The 21,085-nt window shown below is 42.0% G+C and overlaps 1 protein-coding gene across 2 annotated transcripts in view; it reads left to right on the forward strand.

The window, feature by feature from the left end:
* Positions 1–21,085, forward strand: part of DNAH9 (dynein axonemal heavy chain 9) — a 382,482-nt gene that overhangs the window by 230,516 nt on the left and 130,881 nt on the right. For both annotated transcript variants that reach the window (XM_024235511.3, XM_054535462.2), the window contains 4 exons: positions 5,485–5,627; positions 6,003–6,164; positions 6,366–6,599; positions 18,133–18,393. In XM_024235511.3, coding sequence (XP_024091279.3) covers positions 5,485–5,627; positions 6,003–6,164; positions 6,366–6,599; positions 18,133–18,393 — 800 coding nt within the window. The remainder of the gene's footprint in view (positions 1–5,484; positions 5,628–6,002; positions 6,165–6,365; positions 6,600–18,132; positions 18,394–21,085) is intronic.

Below are 21,085 nucleotides of genomic sequence, written 5' to 3' on the forward strand. Positions count from 1 at the left end.
TATATGCATGCCATTAACTATCTCAAACAATAGAAATTAAATAAGTTGGTACAATTAAGAGAAAACAGTAAATGATCACTTTCATGATAATTCATTTTTTTATTTCGACCCTTTAAATGATAAAAGCTAATTAGTATGAAACTCTTAGTAGACTCCTAATTGGTTTAGTGCTGTCAAACCATGAAGGCTATCATTTGCTGGAAAGTTGGCGTGAGTTTCCTCCAGATACAGTAGTTCAAGAAAGTGCAGCAGTTTCAATGACTGATACAATCACAGTTACCCACACTGTGATTATTACTGATTATTTGCCAGACCACTCACTTTGAGGACCTCACCAAAGTCCATAAGAAAGTGGGATGGGCAGGGCGCGGTGACTCACGCCTATAATCCCAGCACTTTGGGAGGCCGAGGCAGGCAGATCACAAGGTCAGGAGATCGAGACCATCCTGGCCAATATGGTGAAACCCTGTCTCTACTAAAAATACAAAAATTAGCTGGGCATGGCAGTGTGTGCCTGTAGTCCCAGCTACTTGGGAGGCTGATGCAAGAGAATCGCTTGAACCTGGGAGGCAGAGGTTGCAGTGAGCCAAGATCACGCCACTGCACTCCAGCCTGGTGACAGAGCAAGACTCCGTATTTAAAAGAAAAAAGAAAGTGGGATATAAGATGGCCCCAATGACTTCTTTCATCGCTAATGTTCCTATGATGCTAACATTTCTGTCAGTTACAGAAGAAGGAAAAAGCATGTGTGAACAGCTTTTAAAAAAAATTTTACAAAAGCATCATGTTGGTGAAAGACAGCTTTAAAGAAGAGCTTGTATATGATTCCAGTCCCAGATAACTTCAACGCTACCTAAAGACTTGTTCTAGAAATGGGAAAATTTTGTTTTTCTGATACCCATTGCTTTTCTGGAGTGAACCACACTCCCCTTTACATCATATCCAGTGTTTTCAACTTTTTAGCTATAGTGTTTCCTTCATTCTTACCTCCCTCAGTCTCATCTTTTTCATTGAGAAAACCGATGTCATTTAGTTTGGGCCTCACAGCTACTTTATACATCACAGTCTATCTCCATTATTATTATTATTATTATTATTATTATTATTTGCAGTTTTCTCTTTTCCTCCAATATTACCATTCCTCCTTTCCAAGGTCAACTTTTCGTCTGAGCTAAGAGCCCACCCCTAGTTCCTAATTCAGAATTTTACTCTATTCCATCTTTTCTTTCAATTTCTGACTCTCCCTCTTCTCTGATTTCAAACATAGCCCATTATCTCCATCCTGAACGTTTTTTAATTAACTTTATTTGACTTGAAGTGACAGCCAAACAATAATCCTAGAACCTTCCCCAGACAAAATTCTCAAAAGAATAAAATTTACAGTTTTCACATTTTCCCTTTGTGTTTTTCTATATTTCCTTGCGAAACAATTTGGACATTACTAAAAGCAATAAAACAAACACTTGTGTAATTATGAATAATAATGCAAAATGGAAAATTTTATTGTGCACCTGCAAGGGTTTCTTTCCAACAGGTGCCCAATACCTAGATTATTAGTTTGTCTGATGTGTACATTTCAGCTTTACCAAAAAGTGCCAAATTGCTCTCCATAGTAGTCATACAGTTTGTCTTTGGCCAGTAGTGCATGAACACCTGTTTCTGTCTAACCTCACCAATATTTGGCTTAGCTGACATATTAATTTTTGCCAGTGAGAATGAAATTAAATCCTATTATTTTCTTTTCCTTTTCACTGGTGACACTGAGCATCTTTTCAAGGGTTTATTGGCTCTTATTGCTTCTCTTCTTTTTTTTTGTTTTTTGTTTTTTTGTTTTGTTTTGTTTTGTTTTTTGAGACAGAGTTTCGCTCTTGTTGCCCAGGCTGGAGTGCACTGGCGCAATCTTGGCTCACTGCAACCTCGGGCCTCCCGGGTTCAAGTGATTCTCCTGCTTCAGCCTCCTGAGTAGCTGGGATTACAGGCATGCGCCACCACGCCTGGCTAATTTTTTGTATTTTTAGTAGAGACAGGTTTTCTTCACGTTGGTCAGTCTGGTCTCAATCTCCTGACCTCAGGTGATCCACCCGCCTCGGCCTCCCAAAGTGCTGGGATTACAGGCGTGAGCCACCGTGCCTGGCCTTACTGCTTCTCTTCTATGTGTTGCCTATTTATACAGTGTGCACTCTGGATGTTGTGCTTTTTGTCTTTATCTTATGAATTTCAGACATTCTTTACGTATTAGATTGTTTGTTCATTATATGGACTGTAAATATCTTTTGGAAGTCTATATCTGACTTTTGTTGTGCCAATGTAGTTTTAATATTGTAATAGTCTTTTTTTCTGTGCTTTTTGTACTCTGTTTCACAAATGTTGTTTTATCCCAATGCCATAAAAATAATTGCCTGTTTTATTTTTTAATTATCATTGTTTTACTTTTCATATGTATGTCTTTATTCACCTGAAAATTATTTTTATATAGTGATCTAATTATATTTTTGTATCAATATGGAATTATCTTAACATAACTTATTAATTAGTGCAGCCCTTGTCTGCCTCCTGATTTTTTTTTTTTTTTTTTTTTTTTGAGACAGAGTCTTGCTCTGAAGCCCAGGCTGGAGTGCAGTGGTGCAATCTCAGCTCACTGCAACCTCCGCCTCCCGGGTTCAAGTGATTCTTCTGCCTCAGCCTTCTGAGTAGCTGAGACTACAGGCACACACCACCGTGCCCAGCTAATTTTTGTATTTTTAGTAGAGATGGGGTTTCACCATATTGGCCAAGTTGGTCTCAAACTCCTGACCTCGTGATCCACCTGCCTTGGCCTCTCAAAGTCCCTGCCTCCTGATTTTTAATATCAATTTCCTGTTTATATCTGGATCCATTTCTAGGTGTTTTACTTATTCTGTTTATTCACCTCAGTGTCAATTTCACATTGTTTTAACTAAGATAGCTTTATAAGGAGACTTGATTTCTGGTGGAACAAATCACTCTTTCTGGTTCTTTCTCAACAATGCCATTTTTCATCCTTTGCTTTTCCATATAAATTTTAGGAAATATTTGTCAGAATTAAGAAAGAAAACCATTTGATTTCTTATTTAAATTGCATTTTTGGGAAAGCAGTGATACCTCATAATCCCTCCATGAACTCAATATTTCTCTTCCTGTATTTATGGTTTCATTTATTCCCTTCAATAGTATGCTATAGTTTTCACATGAAGATCTGGCACATCCCTTTATATATTTATTACTTACCTGCTTTATGAGGGGGTTTTTGGTGTTTTAGTTGATGACTTTTCTATAAACAATTTGTTTTTGCTGGAGTACAAAATGTGATTTAATTTCCAGTATTAATTTTCTATCCAACAAGCTTGTTGTCAAATGCTCTTATGAGTTCTGGTTGTTTACGTGAATATTCTTGTAGATTTTCTATGTAGAAAATTAGGTTTTGAACAATAATAGTTTTATTACATCCTTAACTATCCTTATACATTTTATTTTTTTCTTAACTTTTTGCACAGTTTGGGGCCTCCTATATAATGATAACTAGAAAACACAATAGCAGTCATATTTGTCTTATTCTTGATTTGAAAGAGAATATTTTAGTATTTTACTATTAGGTGTGTTTGCTGTGGGTTTGGGGGTGATATCTATTATTAAAGAGAAATCTCATTTATTCCTAGTTTGCTAACAGTCTTTAGAAACCTTATGCATCCATTTCAATGTCATATTGTTTTACTTTGTTAATCAATTAATGTAGTAAATTATTTTCATAGTTTTTTTTCTAGTATTTATCCTTGCATTTCTGGGACAGGGTTTACACTTGGTCATCATATACTAATTTATACATATTTAGTTGGGATTTTTAAAATTTTTATTCATCAGGGAGATTAGCATATGATTTTGCTTTCACATATTGTCTCATTAATACAGTGTTTTCATTTAACTTTCAGATTTTTGCAGTCTGGTAAAAAAATAATAATAATAAGGTGTAGTTTTAATATACATTTTCATTAAGAGTAAGATTGACTGTCCTTGTTCATTAACTTTATTTGTACAAACAGAAAGTAACTAAGCATAGTTTTGATATACGTTTCTGTTCTTATGAGTGAGGTGAAGCATCTATTAATATATTCAACAGAAATTTTTATTTCCTTCACTGTGAACTTTCTTTTCATATCCTTCACCCCATCTATCTATTGAATTATTGATTTTTTTCTTTATTTGTAGAAAATTTCTTTACATATTAAGATTAACCATTTTACTATAATCTGGGTTAACATATCTTCTTATTTTGTTCTTTGTGTTTTGCTATCTTTGCTATACTTTGCCTGTGATATTTTCATCATGAAATATTTTTATTTTTATGCAGTCAAATTTGTCAATTTTATGCATTCATGAAATTTATTTTTCTTTTAACATAGGTTGATTCAGATAGAGTTAGAAAATCCTTCCCCACTCCGAGATTATTTCCCCCATTTTTTCTGTTATTTTCCTGCCTCTTTTATAGTTAAATCATTGATTCAGTTGGCATTTACTCTAGTGTGCTGTATAAGATCAAGATCTGGCCGGGCAGGGTGGCTCATGCCTATAATCCCAGCACTTTGAGAGGCTGAGGCGGGTGGATCACCTGAGGTCAGGAGTTCGAGACCAAGCCTAACTAACACAGTAAAATCCCGTCTTTACTAAAAATACAAAAAAATTAGCCGGGCATGGTGGCGCATGTCTGTAATCCCAGCTACTCAGGAGGCTGAGGCAGGATAATCGCTTGAACCTGCGAGGCAGAGGTTGCAGTGAGCCGAGATCACACCACTGTACTCCAGCCTGGGCAACAAGAGCAAAACTCTATCTCAAAAAAAAAAAAAAAAAACTCAACATCTAACCATAATTTTTTCAGATCTCAGTTTTCTTAATGCAGTACCATATACTGAATGTTTTCCCTGTTGAATCTTTTCCCCATTGATGTAAGGCGTCCTGCTTATCATGTACTAAATTCCATGAAGCCATTCTGCTTTCTCCCCTTTTTCTCTCATAAACAGAGATAGCTTGCTGTTGTTAAATATATGGACCTATCTGTATGTTTGTTATGGCCCTTTTTGCTGGGGATCTTATAACTATTTTTGATCCTATTAGCCAGGTTTCCTGCTAAATATTAAACTCCTGGAAGGCACAATACAAAAAGGGCAAAAAATACAGTAGATAGCAAACAAATGCTTTGAGCAAAAGAAAAAAGACAGTTGAAGGCTCTTGTGTTACCAACTGTCTACCCCAGGACAGGAGGGTACCCTACGCTCTGTTCCAATCATTAACATACTCATTCTTCTGCCCTGGGTTTGGAGTAGACATGGTGTCTGTCCAGCTTCACCAGCAAGAGAGTTGGTACGTGGCCTAAAAACCACTGACCTGTGTCCCAAGGTAGGATAACCTCCCATGTCTGATTGCATCATTTAATGAGATGCCAAGGCTGCCTATCTGTGCTCCATTTTTTCCCAGGGGAGATCCCAGATCTCTACTCTGATGATGAAGTTGAAAACATCATAAGCAATGTGAGGAATGAAGTCAAGAGCCAGGGTCTGGCTGACAATAGAGAGAACTGTTGGAAGTTCTTTATAGATCGGATCCGGCGACAGCTGAAGGTAAAGAGCATTTACTGACAGGGGCAGGCAGAGACCCAAGATGATTCATGGGAGCTTCCACTGATATCTCGGGCACAACTGTCCTTATTGATTGTCTAGAGTAGGTGGTGAGTGTGCGGCACCCTTCTCAGCCTGAGCACCGTTGCCAGGACATCCTTCTCATCTGCTTTAAGGGCAGCAGCATCCCTTGTGGATCACGCATTCCCAGCATTTTTGATCTCTTGGCTGGTGAGGCTGGCTAGCATTTACAGATGTTGTCTCTGTTGGATGTGCTTCCCAATCTTCTGGGAGCTAGAGAACCCAAGGCCTTATCTGCCTCTCTGTGAGTATTTCTCTGATGCCTTCCTGGTTCTCCTCACCCTTCTGACTTCTCAGGTGACTCTCTGTTTCTCCCCTGTGGGGAACAAGCTAAGAGTCCGCAGCAGGAAGTTCCCAGCCATTGTGAACTGCACAGCCATCCACTGGTTCCACGAGTGGCCTCAGCAAGCATTGGAGTCTGTCAGCCTCCGCTTCTTGCAGAACACAGAGGGCATTGAGGTGAGAGAGAAAAGGAGACACTCCTAAAAGTCCTTCCCAGATGAGGGTACAAGGAATTCCCTGTCCAGGATGTCAGGGTTAAAGATCAAGCTTGGAGCATAAGTTTCCACATGGTGGATGAATGGGTCGGGTGAGGGGTGAGCAGTTGCCTCCAATCTTCAACACGAGATAATCTTTTCATTTCTTGCTCTTTGGTTTTAGCCCACAGTAAAGCAGTCGATTAGCAAATTCATGGCCTTTGTCCACACAAGTGTCAACCAAACATCTCAGTCTTATCTGAGCAATGAACAGCGCTACAACTATACAACTCCCAAGTCCTTTCTGGAGTTCATCAGACTTTACCAGAGCTTGTTGCACAGGCACAGAAAAGAGCTCAAGTGCAAGACAGAGCGGTTGGAGAATGGGCTGCTGAAGCTGCATAGCACCTCTGCCCAGGTGAGCAATGTCCCACTCCTTCCACCTGCAGGGGACTTGGAGGGAGCCGAAGCAGCCCCTTCCAGTGAACTGGAGGGATCACAATCAAGATGTGAAAAATATTTATGGTTTTCCAGAGACTCCCATGTCATCAGTATCTATTATGTTCTCATGTATTGCTTTCATCCCTTTGGCTTTTTTCTCTACATTGTAGGAGAGCTTTTCAAGTTTATCCTTATCCATAGTAACAGTATCCTCACCATCAGAAACAGGACCAAAAGTTCAGGCTGAGTTCCCCAGCAGAAGTGCATATCCCCCGCTCAGGTCTGATCCATCCGCTCTCATTGATGCTGGAATCCCCTGAAGCACCTCTTCCCTCTTCCTCTTGGCAATTTCTTCATTTTCCTCTCCAATTCACTTGCCTTCCATCCTCAAAACCAAAAGAAATGAATGGTGAAAGGAAATGGGGAATGGCTGCAGGGTTATACTATCTTTGTTTTGTCTTACTCTGTTATTTGTCAAAGAGCCATTGGAACCTCAATTTTTCAAAAATTCCTGTCTCATTTCATGCATCTCTTAGTAGTCATCTATCTCTATCTGAGTAGTTGGCCATGGAAAGAAGGCCCCTATCGGCCGGGCATGGTGGCTCACGCCTGTAATCCCAGCACTGTGGGAAGCTGAGGCGGGCGGATCACGAGGCCAGGAGATCGAGACCATCCAGGCCAACATGGTGAAACCCCATCTTTACTAAAAATACAAAAATTAGCTGGGCATGGTGGAGGGCTCCTGTAGTCCCAGCCACTTGGGAATCTGAGGCAGGAAAATCACTTGAACCCAGGAGGCGGAGATTGCAGTGAGTCAAGATTGCACCACTGCCCTCCAGCCTGGGCGACAGAGTGAGACTCCATCTCAGAAAAAAAAAAAGAAAGAAAAAAAGAAAGAAAGCCCCTGTCATCCTGTCCTTGTTATGTTTTTCTGTTTACTCCTCCAAATGGAACAGGTTTATTTCAGTCAATTTGCTCATCTTCCCTTGGGAGTTGGGGCCAACTCTTGCAGCTGCTTCGCCTCTGCTCACACCCATCAAATACTGCCCCCTTTCTATTTTCTCTTCTCCAGCAGCAGAGCCAGCCTCTCATTAAGGTGATGAAATTTCATGAATTTGCACAATTAAACTAAAATCGTGATCCACCTAATATTTGGACATCACGTGTTCCTGTAGTTATCTGAGCCTTTCATTTTGCCTTTGGAATTGTTCTATTGAACTTTCTCCTTTTGACTTGTCCTTTTGCCCCTCTTCAGTTTCTTGATTCAGAAGTATTAAGTGTACCTAAAGGATTTAAGTTCATTTAGTGGGATGCAGTGAGCCCTCGCAATCTATACACATAGACTTTCTTCTGCTCAGGAAGTGGTCCTTCTGTGATATGGTTTCACTCATCAGATCTGGTCTGTCCTCTGGGAGCAATAGTCAGTTGGATGGGGTCCCCGTGTCCCGTATGTATTATGTTCTCATGTGTTGCTTTCATCCCATTGGCTTTTTTCTCTACATTGTAGGAGAGCTTTTCAAGTTTACCCTCACCAATACTAATTTAATACTGTGTAATATTGCTTCTTCTTCTTAGGCTTGCAATGAAGACTTTAATTATGCCATTGAATTTTTAATTTCCTAACAACCCTTTCACATTTTGTCCTTTTCTTTTTTCAATGCATCCTATTACTATTTTATTTCGGCCTGTTTTTCTGCTACAGTTTCACATAAACTGTCCTACTGATAATGCCAAACAGGTTCGTCCATGTTTTTTCTAGGTCTCGTAATGGATCATTTTCAGTACTGTCTTCTCCTTCTCCTCCTCCTCCTCCTTCTTCTTCTTTTTCCATGCTATTCCATTCTTTGCTCTGTAGTTTTATATAGACCTTTTTTTTTCTTTATTTACCTTCAGGCAACATGAGATCAGTTCAAACTCAATGTTTGCCAACAAATGGCATGTGCAAATTATCTGTGATACCCGTCTTTCCCTTTGTATGATGATGAAAACCCCTTCTTAGGATTCCCGTTCAGGGCAGGGTAAGCTACACAGATCCCAGTCTAGGTCCTAGGAGTTTACCCTTGCTGTAGAAAGGTAACATCTTTTCTCCTGATCACTTTCTGTTTGTTTCAATCTCTGAATCTGTAGCAAACAGCATAGAATACAATCTCAGAATGCAGTACTACCAGATTTTTAAAAACATCTTCCACCTCCCCATTGTGCTTCCTCTCCTCACCGCCTACCATGCCCTCACAACATTCTCCACCAGCCCTGTTCTCCCTCCTATCTATTTATCCTCTGGGAATTGCTGGCCCATCTGTTTGAAGAATGGTTGCCAGGAAGTAAGGGATAGGAAAAATACTTTGATCCTCTCATGGAGCAGAACCCAGTATTCTATTTTGTACAGAGCCTGGGTCTTTGAGCAGAGACTGTAGAAAGCACAGTTTCTGTGTTACTGTTTTAGGTGATCTCTATTTAACAAGGAGATGCCTGGCTATACCATTAGGTGACTCCAGCTCTAGCTGCACATAGTGGAGAATCCTCCCAAGTCCTGATCTTGCCAGGAGCCAGCACAGGTTCTTGTCTTTGCCACACAAAAGAATTTGAAAGCAAGACCAAAGTGATAGTACGGAAGCTTTATGCACACACTCAAGAGAGGAATGCAGGCATACTAAAAAGAACAAGCCACGCCCAATGTGGTCAGAGCTCACATACTATATGGAAAAGCATAATGAAAGCACAAAATATTCTATAATGAGGGAAGAGGTTTTCTAGGAAATAGGCAGGGAATTCCCAGAATCAGGACTTTTCTTGACTAAATATGGTTAATCTGGAACTATCATGGTGTCAGGTGCATGATGGGAGTGGGAGGTTTCTCCATGGAAATTTTATGGTAATAAGGACATAATGAAGCCAAGGATTGACAGCTGGTCAGGTTTTTGGCCATCTTGGATTTAACCAGTTTCAGCTGGTTTCTTCTTTGTTACATTCTTATCTGTGCCTAAAGAAGGATGTGTGCAATCTGTGTTTATTGTTAAGCCTGTTGTAACAGTTGCTTTCTACTGGGGGGTGGGTCCTTGTGCTAACCTGTTTGGCCTCGTTTGCATTGCTTTTAGTCACCTGCAAGTAATCAAGCCGATTCCCTGCTAACTGCCTGCCTCATTGGCATCAGATTCAGTATCGGAGACCACCACCAATGACCTTCTTAGGTTATATTCTCTACTTCAATGAATGATGCTTCTGCTATCCAATTCCCTAGGCCGGAAGCTGGGCGGGTAATTTTAGACTCTTCCTTTTCCTCAGTTCCCACATTTAAAAATTACTAAGTTCTGTATGTTTTTTCTTTTTTCTTGTTTTTTTTTTTTTGGTTTTTTTTTTGAGGCGGAGTCTCGCTCTGTCACACAGGCTGGAGTGCAGTGGCGTGATCTCGGCTCACTGCAAGCGCCGCCTCCCGGGTTCACGCCATTCTCCTGCCTCACTCCCAAGTAGCTGGGACTACAGGTGCCTGCCACCATGCCCGGCTAATTTTTTTTTGTATATTTAGTGGAGACGGGGTTTCACCGTGTTAGCCAAGATGGTCTTGATCTCCTGACCTCATGATCCGCCCGCCTCGGCCTCCCAAAGTGCTGGGATTACAAGTGTGAGCCACCGCGCCTGGCCAGTTCTGTATGTTTTCTACATATCTCTCAATTCTGTCCTCTTGTTGAGTCCCTACTTTCTTTCTTTTTTTTTTTTTTTTTTTTGAGACAGAGTCTTGGCTGTGTCACCCAGGCTGGAGTACAGTGGCGCAATCTTGGCTCACTGCAACCTCCACCTCCTGGGTTCAAGTGATTCTCCTGCCTCAGCCTCCTGAGTAGCTGGGACTACAGGCACCCGCCACCATGCCCAGCTAATTTTTGTATTTTTAGTACAGATGGGGCCAGGATGGTCTCAATCTCTTAACCTCAAGTGATCCACCCGTCTCGGCCTCCCAAAGTGTTGGGATTACAGGCGTGAGCCACCATGCCCAGCCAAGTCCCTACTTTCAACATCTTGATTTAGACACTTCTTACCTGGATGATTTCAACAAACTGAACTCTCAATCCAGCATCACCCACTACCTGTTGCATCACCCACTATGTGAGGCCATTCTTGCATTGCTATAAAATACCCGAGGCTGGGTAATTTATAAAGAAAAGAGGTTTAATCAGCTCACAGTTCTGCTGGCTGTACAGGAAGCATTGCACTGGCATCTGCACGGCTTCTGGGAAAACCTCAGGGAGCTTTTACTGATAGGGGAAGCCGAAGGAGGACCAAGCATCTCACATGGTGAGAATGAGAGTAAGACCAAGAGTTGGGGAGGAGGTGCCACACACCTTTAAATGACCACATCTCACAAGAACTCACTCACTCTCACAAGTGCAGTACCAAGGGGATGGTGCTAAACCATTCATGAGACATATACCTCTATGTTCCAGTCACCTCCCGCCAGGCCCCACCTCCAACATTTGACAATTTGACATGAAATTTCTCAGGGATGTATATTCAAACTATATTACCCACACAGGCCAAAGTCCTTGGGATCATCCTTGGTTCTTCTTTTTTTTTTTTTTTTTTTTTTCTTGAGATGGAGCTTCACTCTCTCACCCAGGCTGGTGTGCAATGGCACAATCTCGGCTCACTGCAACCTCCGCCTCCCAGGCTCAAGCGATTCTCCTGCCTCAGCCTCCCAAGTAGCTGGGATTACAGGCATGCGCTACCACACCTGGCTAATTTTTGTATTTTTAGTAGAGATGGGGTTTCATCATATTAGTCAGGTTGGTCTTGAACTCCTGACCTCAGGTGATCCACATCCTTGGTTCTTTTTACTCTCCTCTTACTCTCACACCCACACCCAAACCATGAGACGATCACTATTGGCTCTGACTTCAAAATACACCCAGAATCCCACCACATCTCACTCCTTTCAAAGCACTACTGCTGAGTCACGGATATCTTTTACCTTCATAGCCACAAGACCCTTCTAACTAGTTTATTTGCTTCTACCCTTGCCCCTCTGTAGTCTATTCTCAGCTGAGCAGCCAGAGTGGTCAATTTAGAACATAAATCAGAGGCTGGGTGCGGTGGCTCACACCTGTAATCCCAGCACTTTGGGAGTCCGAGGTGGGTGGATCACCTGAGGTCAGGAGTTCAAGACCAGCCTGGCCAACATGGTGAAACTTTGTCTCCACAAAAATATAAAAAATAGCCAGACATGGTGGCATGCACCTGTAATCCCAGCTACTCGGGAGGCTGAAGCAGGAGAATTGCTCGAACCTGGGAGGTGGAGGTTGCAGTGAGCTGAGATTGCACCATTGCACTCCAGCCTGGGCAATAAGAGTGAAAATCCCTCTCAAAAAAAAAAAAAAAATAGTGCCCGAACAGAGTGGGCACTCATTAAATATTTGTTGAATGAATAAATTACTGAATGAATAACATTCTCTTTCCCAGACTGTATGCTGGTAGCACACTAGACCAGCACTACCCTTGCGTATTTCTGCATCCTTTTCTTCCTCGGTTCTACCACACTGTACCCTAGAGTCCAACAGGACTCTTGCAGTGCCCCCAAAACTCTACAACTGGTTCACATCTCTGTATCTTTACATGTACCCGCACCTTGTCATCACTTCCAAGACCTGAACAATTTGTTCCCCACTGCTGCAGAAGCCCCAGAAGCCCCTTCTAAACTCCGAGCAGTTATGCATTCCCTTCTCTCTGGTGCCATCCTTGAATTATGTCTCCTCTCCTGAATATATCAAGCTATACTGCTGTTAATCCTTCAAGGGCAGAGACCAGGATTCATTTTTCTTTTAGCATCAGGAACTGACACATGGCAAGCACTCTACAAATGGGTGAATAAATGGATAGGTGAATAGATGAAGGGTGGAGAGGCAAATTAACACTGAACAATCCTAACATCACCTGTGAGCTCAGAGTGGGGGTGGAGGATAATTCTCGGCAATACTGTGCACATGGTATTCATTCCATAAACACTTGGTAATGGTTATAATAATGATTCTTCTAGTAAAAATGGTATCAATGCTTCCTAAATCTGTAATAAACTCTTAATCTGCAGTTGTTCCTTTAGTATAAAAAGACTGGAGTATACCATCAAAATAGTGGTATAAGGCTAAGGACTTGAGTTATTTTGTATTGGTATCCTACTGCTTGATTATGAGAGGTTTTGATGCTAGTAATCTGGCGGGAGGAGGCTAAATGAATGTTACAGCCTTAGCTCAGATAAAAGACAAATCTATTTAGCAATGATAATTGTGTTAGAAGTAGTAATGATAATTGTAATAATGACGAAAATTAACAATTATATTGTAAAGTTCACAAACTTATTTATTTACGTACTTATTTGCTTATTTATTTATTTATTTATTTTTGAGACTGAGTCTCACTCTGTCACCCAGGCTGGAGTGCAGTGGCCTGATCTGTCTCACCACAACCTCTGCCTCCCAGGTTCAAACGATTCTCATGCCTCAGCCTCTGAAGTAGCTGGAACTATAGGCACGTGCCACCACACCCAGCTAATTTTTGTATTTTTAGTGGAGATGGGGTCTCGCCATGCCGGCCAGGCTGGTCTCAAACTCTTGGCCTCAGGAGATCCTCCCGCCTGGGCCTTCCAAAGTGCTGGGATTACAGGCATGAGCCACCACACCTGGTCAAAGTTCATAAACTTTAGACTTATAATTTCCTCCTTAGAGCTGATCATAAATGTAACTTTATTTTTCTATAGCTGAATTCAACATGGCTCTGGATCCATCTTATTCATTTAAGAGTAGAAAGCTCTTAATATTAATCTTGCATTGCATTGTGACATAGTCACAGCAAGTTAAAAACTTAGTCTTTGGAGGGTAGTCAGTTCAGAGTTAAAACTCTCCCACAGGCCTGTTTCCCTCTGGAGGGACTTTTCCTCCTTCTCCTCTCTGTGGTGGGCTTGGGTTTCCAAAGACAGCTGACAAAACATCCTGGTGGACTCCTCCAGTTCTCACTGGCTCTGGTGGCCAGTGTTGGTCCTACTGGATCTTTAGGTGGCATCTTCTGTTTCTGCGTCAATGTCAGCTGAAGTCTCACAGCTGGTGTCATTGCATCCTCTCTCTTGGCATTGCCAGGTCCCCCTTTCCTGAGTTAGATTTCACTTGTCCCTCGTTGGCACTGCTCACATGCCACTGTCCTCCCAGCACCTACATTTAACTCAGGTGTAGTCGTGAGGAAGAGAGGGTTGTTGGATTGAAAAAATGTTTATAAAAGACCTCAAGGCCATTGCCAATTGCCTGCATATAGAACTTAATCCACACATCTGTCAATCTGGAAACTTAAATTCAGTTTATCTTGGGGTTTTCAAATAGTCTCAGGTCATCAAACTTACCTGAAGTTGACAGTTTCATAATTCATGATGATGTACTAGGATTCTTTTTGTTGTAACTGAAAAATTCTAACTCAAATTCATTTCGTGAGAAAAAACTAAAAATGGAAGGAAGGGAAGATGGGAAGGGACGGGAGGGAAATAGAGAGAGGAAAGAGAAAATCTTGAGATTACATGATGTCGTTATCAAGACGTTTTTGATGGCAACCAGTGAAAATCCAACTGAAGTTGGTTTAGGCAAAACAACAAAATAAAATAAATGAATTCGTTCGTATAACTGAAAAGTCAAAGATAGGGCTTAATTTGAACAGGGCTGGAGCTAGAGACTTGCATGATATTCTGTACATCTTGGTATTCCCATAGCTGAAGAATCTCTGTGACTTGGATACTCTCGTTGGCCAAGACAGGATCAAATGACAGCTGGAATAAACCCCACTGAAACTATAAGGATTTGGAAGGGAGAGTTCTCCAAAGGAAACTGAAACTAAGTTACCAGAATAAAGGTGAACATTTATTAGGCAGGCAAACATTACAGGCATAGGCAGGAGACATCTGTATCTAAAAGGAAAGCTTCCTTGAAATTCAAATTCATATCAGAAAGAGTTGGATGACTATATGGACACAGAGTAAGCAGGAAAATATCTCTAAGCTTCTGTTTTAGTCCAGTTTATGTTGCTATAAAGGAATACCTAAGGCTGGGCAATTTATAAAGAAAAGAGGTTTATTTGGCTCACAGTTCAGGCATACACAAAGCACGGCACCAATGTCTGCATCTGATGAAGGCCTCAAGCTGCTTCTTTTCATGGTGGAAGGGAAAGTGGAGCTGATGTGTGCACATATCACATGGCAAGAGAGGAGGCAAGAGAGAGAGAGGAGGGAGATGCCAGGCTTTTAAAAAATAACCAGCTCTCAAGGGAACTAATAAAGTGAGAACTCACTCACCCACCCCCACAGGAAGGGCATTTATCTCTTCATGATGGACCCGCCCGCGTGACACAAATATCTTCCACTTGTCCCCACCTCCAACATAGGGGATCAATTTTCAACATGAGGTTTGGAGGGTCAAATATCCAAACTATAATAGCCTCCAGCCCTCAGTGGAGTATTTATTGCTGCTGGTTGCCCTGGGCTTCTTCTCCTTCTCTGGCAACCAGTGATGCTATCCCATCTTTCCCCAAATCCTAGAGCTTCCTGAAGAAAGAAAGTTCTCCCCCACAGGCAATGTGGGGAAAACATTCCTTTTCAGTTCTTCCAATTCCTTCTCAGTTTTATGCCCAAGCTGACTGGAGCACTGCAGAAACATCATGACTGCTCTCTTTAGCATCATGTGCCTGGTTCTTAAAGAAGGGAGGGTCACCCACCACCACTGCATTGTCACCCCACTCAGTCAGCACCATTTACCACCATGGTCCCCATCACCCACCACCACTGTATTGTCACCCCACTCAGTCAGCACCATTTACTACCATGGTCCCGATTCAGGGGACCAGCAGGGCTGAGGAAAAGGGTCTCTTCTGTGTTTATGGCATGCTCCCTCTCAACCTTCCCATCCAAGTGTGGGTGTGTCTAAATAAGGAGACCTCCAAAGTGTAGCTGGGATGTTTTAAATAAGGGAGAAGAGAAAGATGTAAAGTAACCATTTCAACTTCCCGTTCTATTGCAGAAAAGCCATAAAATGGACCTGAGTTATGCCCCCTCTGAAGCTTGGTTGGGGGAGCCCTAATTCTGACTGATGGGACCCTCCTGTCACTCCATGTCATGGTTTAAGAGCTGTGAAGCTCCTATTCACAGTGCTCGTGGTTATTTACCTTGGGCCTGAGGTCATAAGCCATATCTGCAATCAACAAAACAACAACCAAAAAAAAAGCCACTTCAATTTTCTCAAATCTCCCAAGATTTAAAAAGGAACAAAAAGTTACTGGTGTGTTTGCTGACTGGAGTGATTATGCCGCTCAATCATTTTGATTTACAATTGCATCTTTGTCCCTGTAGAAATAACTCTCTGCAGCTGAACAACAGGAGATGGAAACGGATTAACCTTCCAACTTGTGAATATAAGACAAGTTCTAGGGAGCAGGCCTCCATTTGAGGTTAACACAAAGTCTCCTGTTTCAATGAATACACAAAATTAAAGAGCATTCTCTTTTTTCCCTTTCCTTTTCTTTTCTTTTGATCTGCCATGAAAAGGGAATTATCAGCAGCGTCTAAGCCTCAGTTTTATTTTTCCCTTTGTGCATTTTGCATCATAAAGCATTGGAATCTGTTTGACGTGTTCCAGGAGCTCTGAAGTAACCTTTGGTTGTTGTGTGAAATAGACTGCAGAAAAATGAGAGGCAAGAGGCCATTCTGGAATGTAAAGGTTATGGGCCGTATTGCAAATACAAATAGCTTCTTTACTTTCTAGAAATAAATAGGTCTGTGTCTTTCCTTTGCATCTGAAAAGGCCGTTACACTAGGCCAGTGACTCTCAAACTTAGATGGGCATCAGAGTCACCACTAAAACAGATTGCCACCCCCAGAATTTCTGATTCAGTACATCTGGATTAGGACTTGAGAGTTTGCGTTTCTAACAAGTGTCTAGGTGATGCTGATGCTGCTGGTCCAGGGATCACATCACTCTGCTGATCTGAAAGTAGATAGAAAACATCCTTCTCTCCCAGCTCATGAGCGGAATAGAAGTTTTCTCAGGTGCTGATATTCCCATCACTTTATTACTGCCTCCAGGTGACATATGACTTCAGAGGCTGGGCTGCATGGGAAACTCAGCTGGCCTGGGCCACTGGGATTCTTACTGTTCCACTTTAATCTGGCCATCTATTTCTAGTAAGGATTGTGTAAATAAATGAAGACCAATCACCTGAGAACAATCAAAGGTTATTTATTCAGAGCTTGCTCTAGCAAGAAAGTCAGCCACCATCACTTGTGCTTAGCCACTCAAAGGCAGGCAGAAAAGTGAAAAAACTTTATAGTAAAAAGAGGGAAGGCTTCCAGTGTACCCTGCGGTAGGTGGGCTCACTAGAAGTCCGATGTTCTATGTGATTGGTTAGGGGAGCATGTTTGGCTTTCTCTGGTTGGTCCACAGTTGGAAGCAGGGATAAAAATTAAGGAAGTTGTTTATTGTTAATCAGGTCCTGGCCATTTGGAGCCAATTGCTATAGGGGTTTTTGTTTGTCTTCCTGGAATATTACTAGAGATAGAAGTCCAACTTCCTACAAGTCTGACTTAGCAAGCTGGCTTCCCGGGCTGGTTATTGTAGAAAAGGGGTTGGTTCCTGAGCAGGTTGCTTCAGATTGTGGATCAGAGGTCAGTTTTTATATATGTTCTATCATTGTCCACTTGGACAGTCAGTCTTTCAGGATTCACAATAGACATTCCCTTTTTGTATCTTGTTAAATCTTTGGCACACTCCACACTGGCCACTTTTAATTAAATTATGACTGATCTTTATTAAGGGGCTACTATATGAAAAGTATTATGTTAAGTGCGTGAAGCTTTATAAGCAATAGCTACCAATGTCAGTGAGAAGCAGCCTAAGCTGTTTTGGCATCAAGGAGAAAGGTCAGGGCTGGGTGCGGTGGCTCACGCCTGTAATTTCAACACTTTGGGAGGCTGAGGCTGACAGATCACCTGAGATCAGGAATTCAAGACCAGCCTGACCAACATGGTGAAACCACATCTCTACTAAAAATACAAACATTAGCTGGGCTTGGTGGCACATGCCTGTAGTTCCAGCTACCTGGGAGGCTGAGACAGGAGAATCTCTTTAACTCAGGAGGCGGAAGTTGCAGTGAGCCGAGATCACGCCACTGCATTCCAGCCTGGGTGACAGAGTGAGACTCTGTCTCAAAAAAAAAAAAAAAAAGAAGTAAAAAAGAAAGGTCAGGGCACATGTAATTTAGAATATTCAAGCACATTTACTATGGTGGAGAGAGGACATCCAGAGTTCCTGGGAAAGAAACCCAGGTCGGGGAGCCTGGTCCCATCTGAGAGCATAGCTTTGTACCTTTGTATCAGGAGCTGTCATCTATTCTGCTCCGCAGAGTTGGGTCCTCAGGTCATGCCCAACAGGCCAGTGACTAGTCCAGTGCCCACAGTCCCTCCAGTCACGACTCCTGATAAGTCCCGTGCTTCTCCAATGCAGGTGGATGATCTGAAAGCAAAGCTGGCCACCCAGGAAGTAGAGCTGAAACAGAAAAATGAAGATGCAGACAAACTGATTCAGGTGGTGGGTGTGGAGACTCACAAAGTGAGCAGAGAGAAAGCCATGGCAGATGAGGAGGAGCAGAAGGTGGCCCTCATCATGCTAGAGGTGAAACAGAAGCAGAAGGACTGTGAGGAGGACCTGGCAAAGGCTGAGCCAGCACTCATGGCAGCGCAGGCAGCTCTCAACACCCTCAACAAGGTAGGAGGACTGTCTGCCATACCTGCTCATCCCTCAGGGGCTGGTAGACCCAGAGACCACCTTGGCATTCCCAAGTGATGCAAGGACAATGTTGGGAGGGTTTAGGGTGGGCTCCAGCTGTCACTGATTTACTCTTTAAGCAAGCAAACATTTCTTAGGACTATCTGTTCAGTTCTATAAGCTACCAATGAAATCCCAGAGATGGGAATCTTAGAACCAGCCAGAACGTGAAAAGTCAGCTGATCCAAACTCCTCACTTCATGTATGAGAAAACCAAGGCCCAGGGAGGAGGACAGACTAGGCCAGAGCCATAAACTTAAATATTAGAGCAGAGACTTGAATTTACATCTTTTAAATCCAATCCCAGGGATCTTCCTGCTCCAGTAACCCAGGACCATTTTGCCCTTTAGGTTCTGTGAGACACACGAACCCTTTAAGGTTTTTATGTTAAATGTTTAAGATAAGAGAATAAAATATTATGTTAGCCTCAAAATATACTTTTTAATCTATAAAATCAAAATTGGTAAGTAATTAAGTGGCAACCACATAACTGTATGTCAACTAAATTAAACTCATAAATTTACTCTGGAAGGAAGGTGAGGAGGGCACGAGGCTTAGCCACTCTTTTCTTTTCTCATTTTTCACAATTAACTTTTTTTCCCACTTGGATAACCATGGTTGAGAGGCAAAGGTGGAAGGAAAAGAGGGGCAGTCAGACTCAAGTCATTATGAGTTGGCACCAGAGATGGACGGAAAGCTGCCCCCTTTTCTGTTGAGATGCTCACATATGTTTTTTGGAGAGCTTCTGCTGGTCACTGGGGACCTCACCCCTACAGATTGCTTTCTCTGCCTTCTCCCGAGAGTCTGGCAATTCCCTTTCGTCCTTCAAATGAAACACCTGGGCAAGTTCTAAAACAACCTATGGTGGCTGAGCCATGCAAATGGCTCACATCTGGTCCACTGGAGATTTCCACACCACCTTTCCCTGAACAAGCTCTAAGAGGCCCCCCATGCTGAATACTCTGCCCACATGTCTCGGAGCTAGCCCGAGTAGTGTATGCACTCTAGATTTCTGGGATGTAAGTTAGACCCCAGTCCCCTGTGCCAGTCAAACTGCAGGAGAAACATGTTAAGCTCACTGAGTAGTCTTTTTGAAGTCCCTCCTTCCATATTTCATGTGAAAAGGGGTAGCTGCCCCACATCCTCCCTTGAAGGCACAGTGAATGGGATGCACCAGTAATCCTCATGGAAGTTTCCTCTTAATCTCTAACTTCCTGACTTTCTTATATCCTCAATTAGAGTAAAGGGTTGAAAAGTCGAAAAAGCTAATCTTCTGAAACCTTCTTGAATTCTGCATAGTCACCTCATACCTCACATTGGAATGTAGCATGTATTGCCAGGGCCTCAACTAGGCAGGCACATTGTAAAATCCTATTATATATGGTTATAATAAAATTATATTTAATGTGAGACGTGAGTGCATTTTTGTATTTTTTATGATGCAGCATAAGGAAACCCTAAAAGTAAGGGTGTCCAAGGCCAGTAAAGTTCTTAAATGAGCCTCTACTGCAAAGAAAAACACAAGATTTCTCCATTAGGAATTTGTTATATCATTGGGTAGGCCAGGATCAGAGGTGTGACCCGGCTGTGCCACTGTTTCTGAGCCTGAAGCTTTCCTACAGCCAAACAGGCTTCTCTCTGGCCCCTCACAGCAACACTCTGCTCACCTGTAGGCCTTTAATTAGACTGTACCCACCCCCTTCCTCTTTTAGGGTCCCTCTCCTTTCATTCCGTCTAAATCTTACCCAAATTTCAAAATCAACCTTACATTCCAGATCCATGCCTTCTGTTTCTGATCTCCAGAACACAAAAGATAGAACCACTTTATTTACACACCTTCATGTCTTGTTCACTGATCATTCCTTGCCAAGAAGAAAACGTCTTTCATAAGTTCTTTTGACACAGGTTTTATATTTCCTAAGACGACTATAGTTCAAATACTGGCTGCACTACTTAGTAACTTCGTGGCTCTGGGAATAATTTTATCTTCTCTGAGCTTGCGTTTTCTCATCTGTGAAATGGAAGCAATGATAATACCATTCCCATTATGTTGTTACAAGGATTAAACGAGATTATTGTATGAAAAGTAGCTAATAGATGATAGCTACACAGTAAATATTTGTTGTTGTTGGTAGTGGTGGTGGTGATGTTGTCATAACCAGAATTATCACTTCTGTTTCCACAAAACTGCAAACAAAATGAACATTTATAAATACTGTTGGTTAATTTGATTAATTGATAGATTGAAATAAATAATAGGTATTTAACTTGAGAAGTGATGGAATAGGATACGGAAAACCACGCTGGATTTGAAGTCTACACAACAGAAGTAAAATTCATTTTTAATGAGTACCTACTATGTGCCAGGTAATATGATAGATGCTGTCCTCGAACTAGTGTATAGCTTGGTACAAGTCACTGAAGTCCTTGATTCCTCAGTTTCTTTTCCCTAGTATTAGAGAGGGGAAAACAGGAATTAACAGCTTCTTTGTGTCACTTTACGCTCCCATCCAATCTATTAACAAACCACTTTCAAAATATATCCAAAATTCAAATACTTTGGATCCTCCCTACTGCTACCACTCAGGTCCAAGCCACCATCATCTCTGCCTTGGACTATGGCAATAGCCCC

Source organism: Pongo abelii, chromosome 19 (genome assembly GCF_028885655.2).
Source record: "Pongo abelii isolate AG06213 chromosome 19, NHGRI_mPonAbe1-v2.0_pri, whole genome shotgun sequence".
Classification (NCBI taxonomy): Eukaryota; Metazoa; Chordata; class Mammalia; order Primates; family Hominidae; genus Pongo; species Pongo abelii.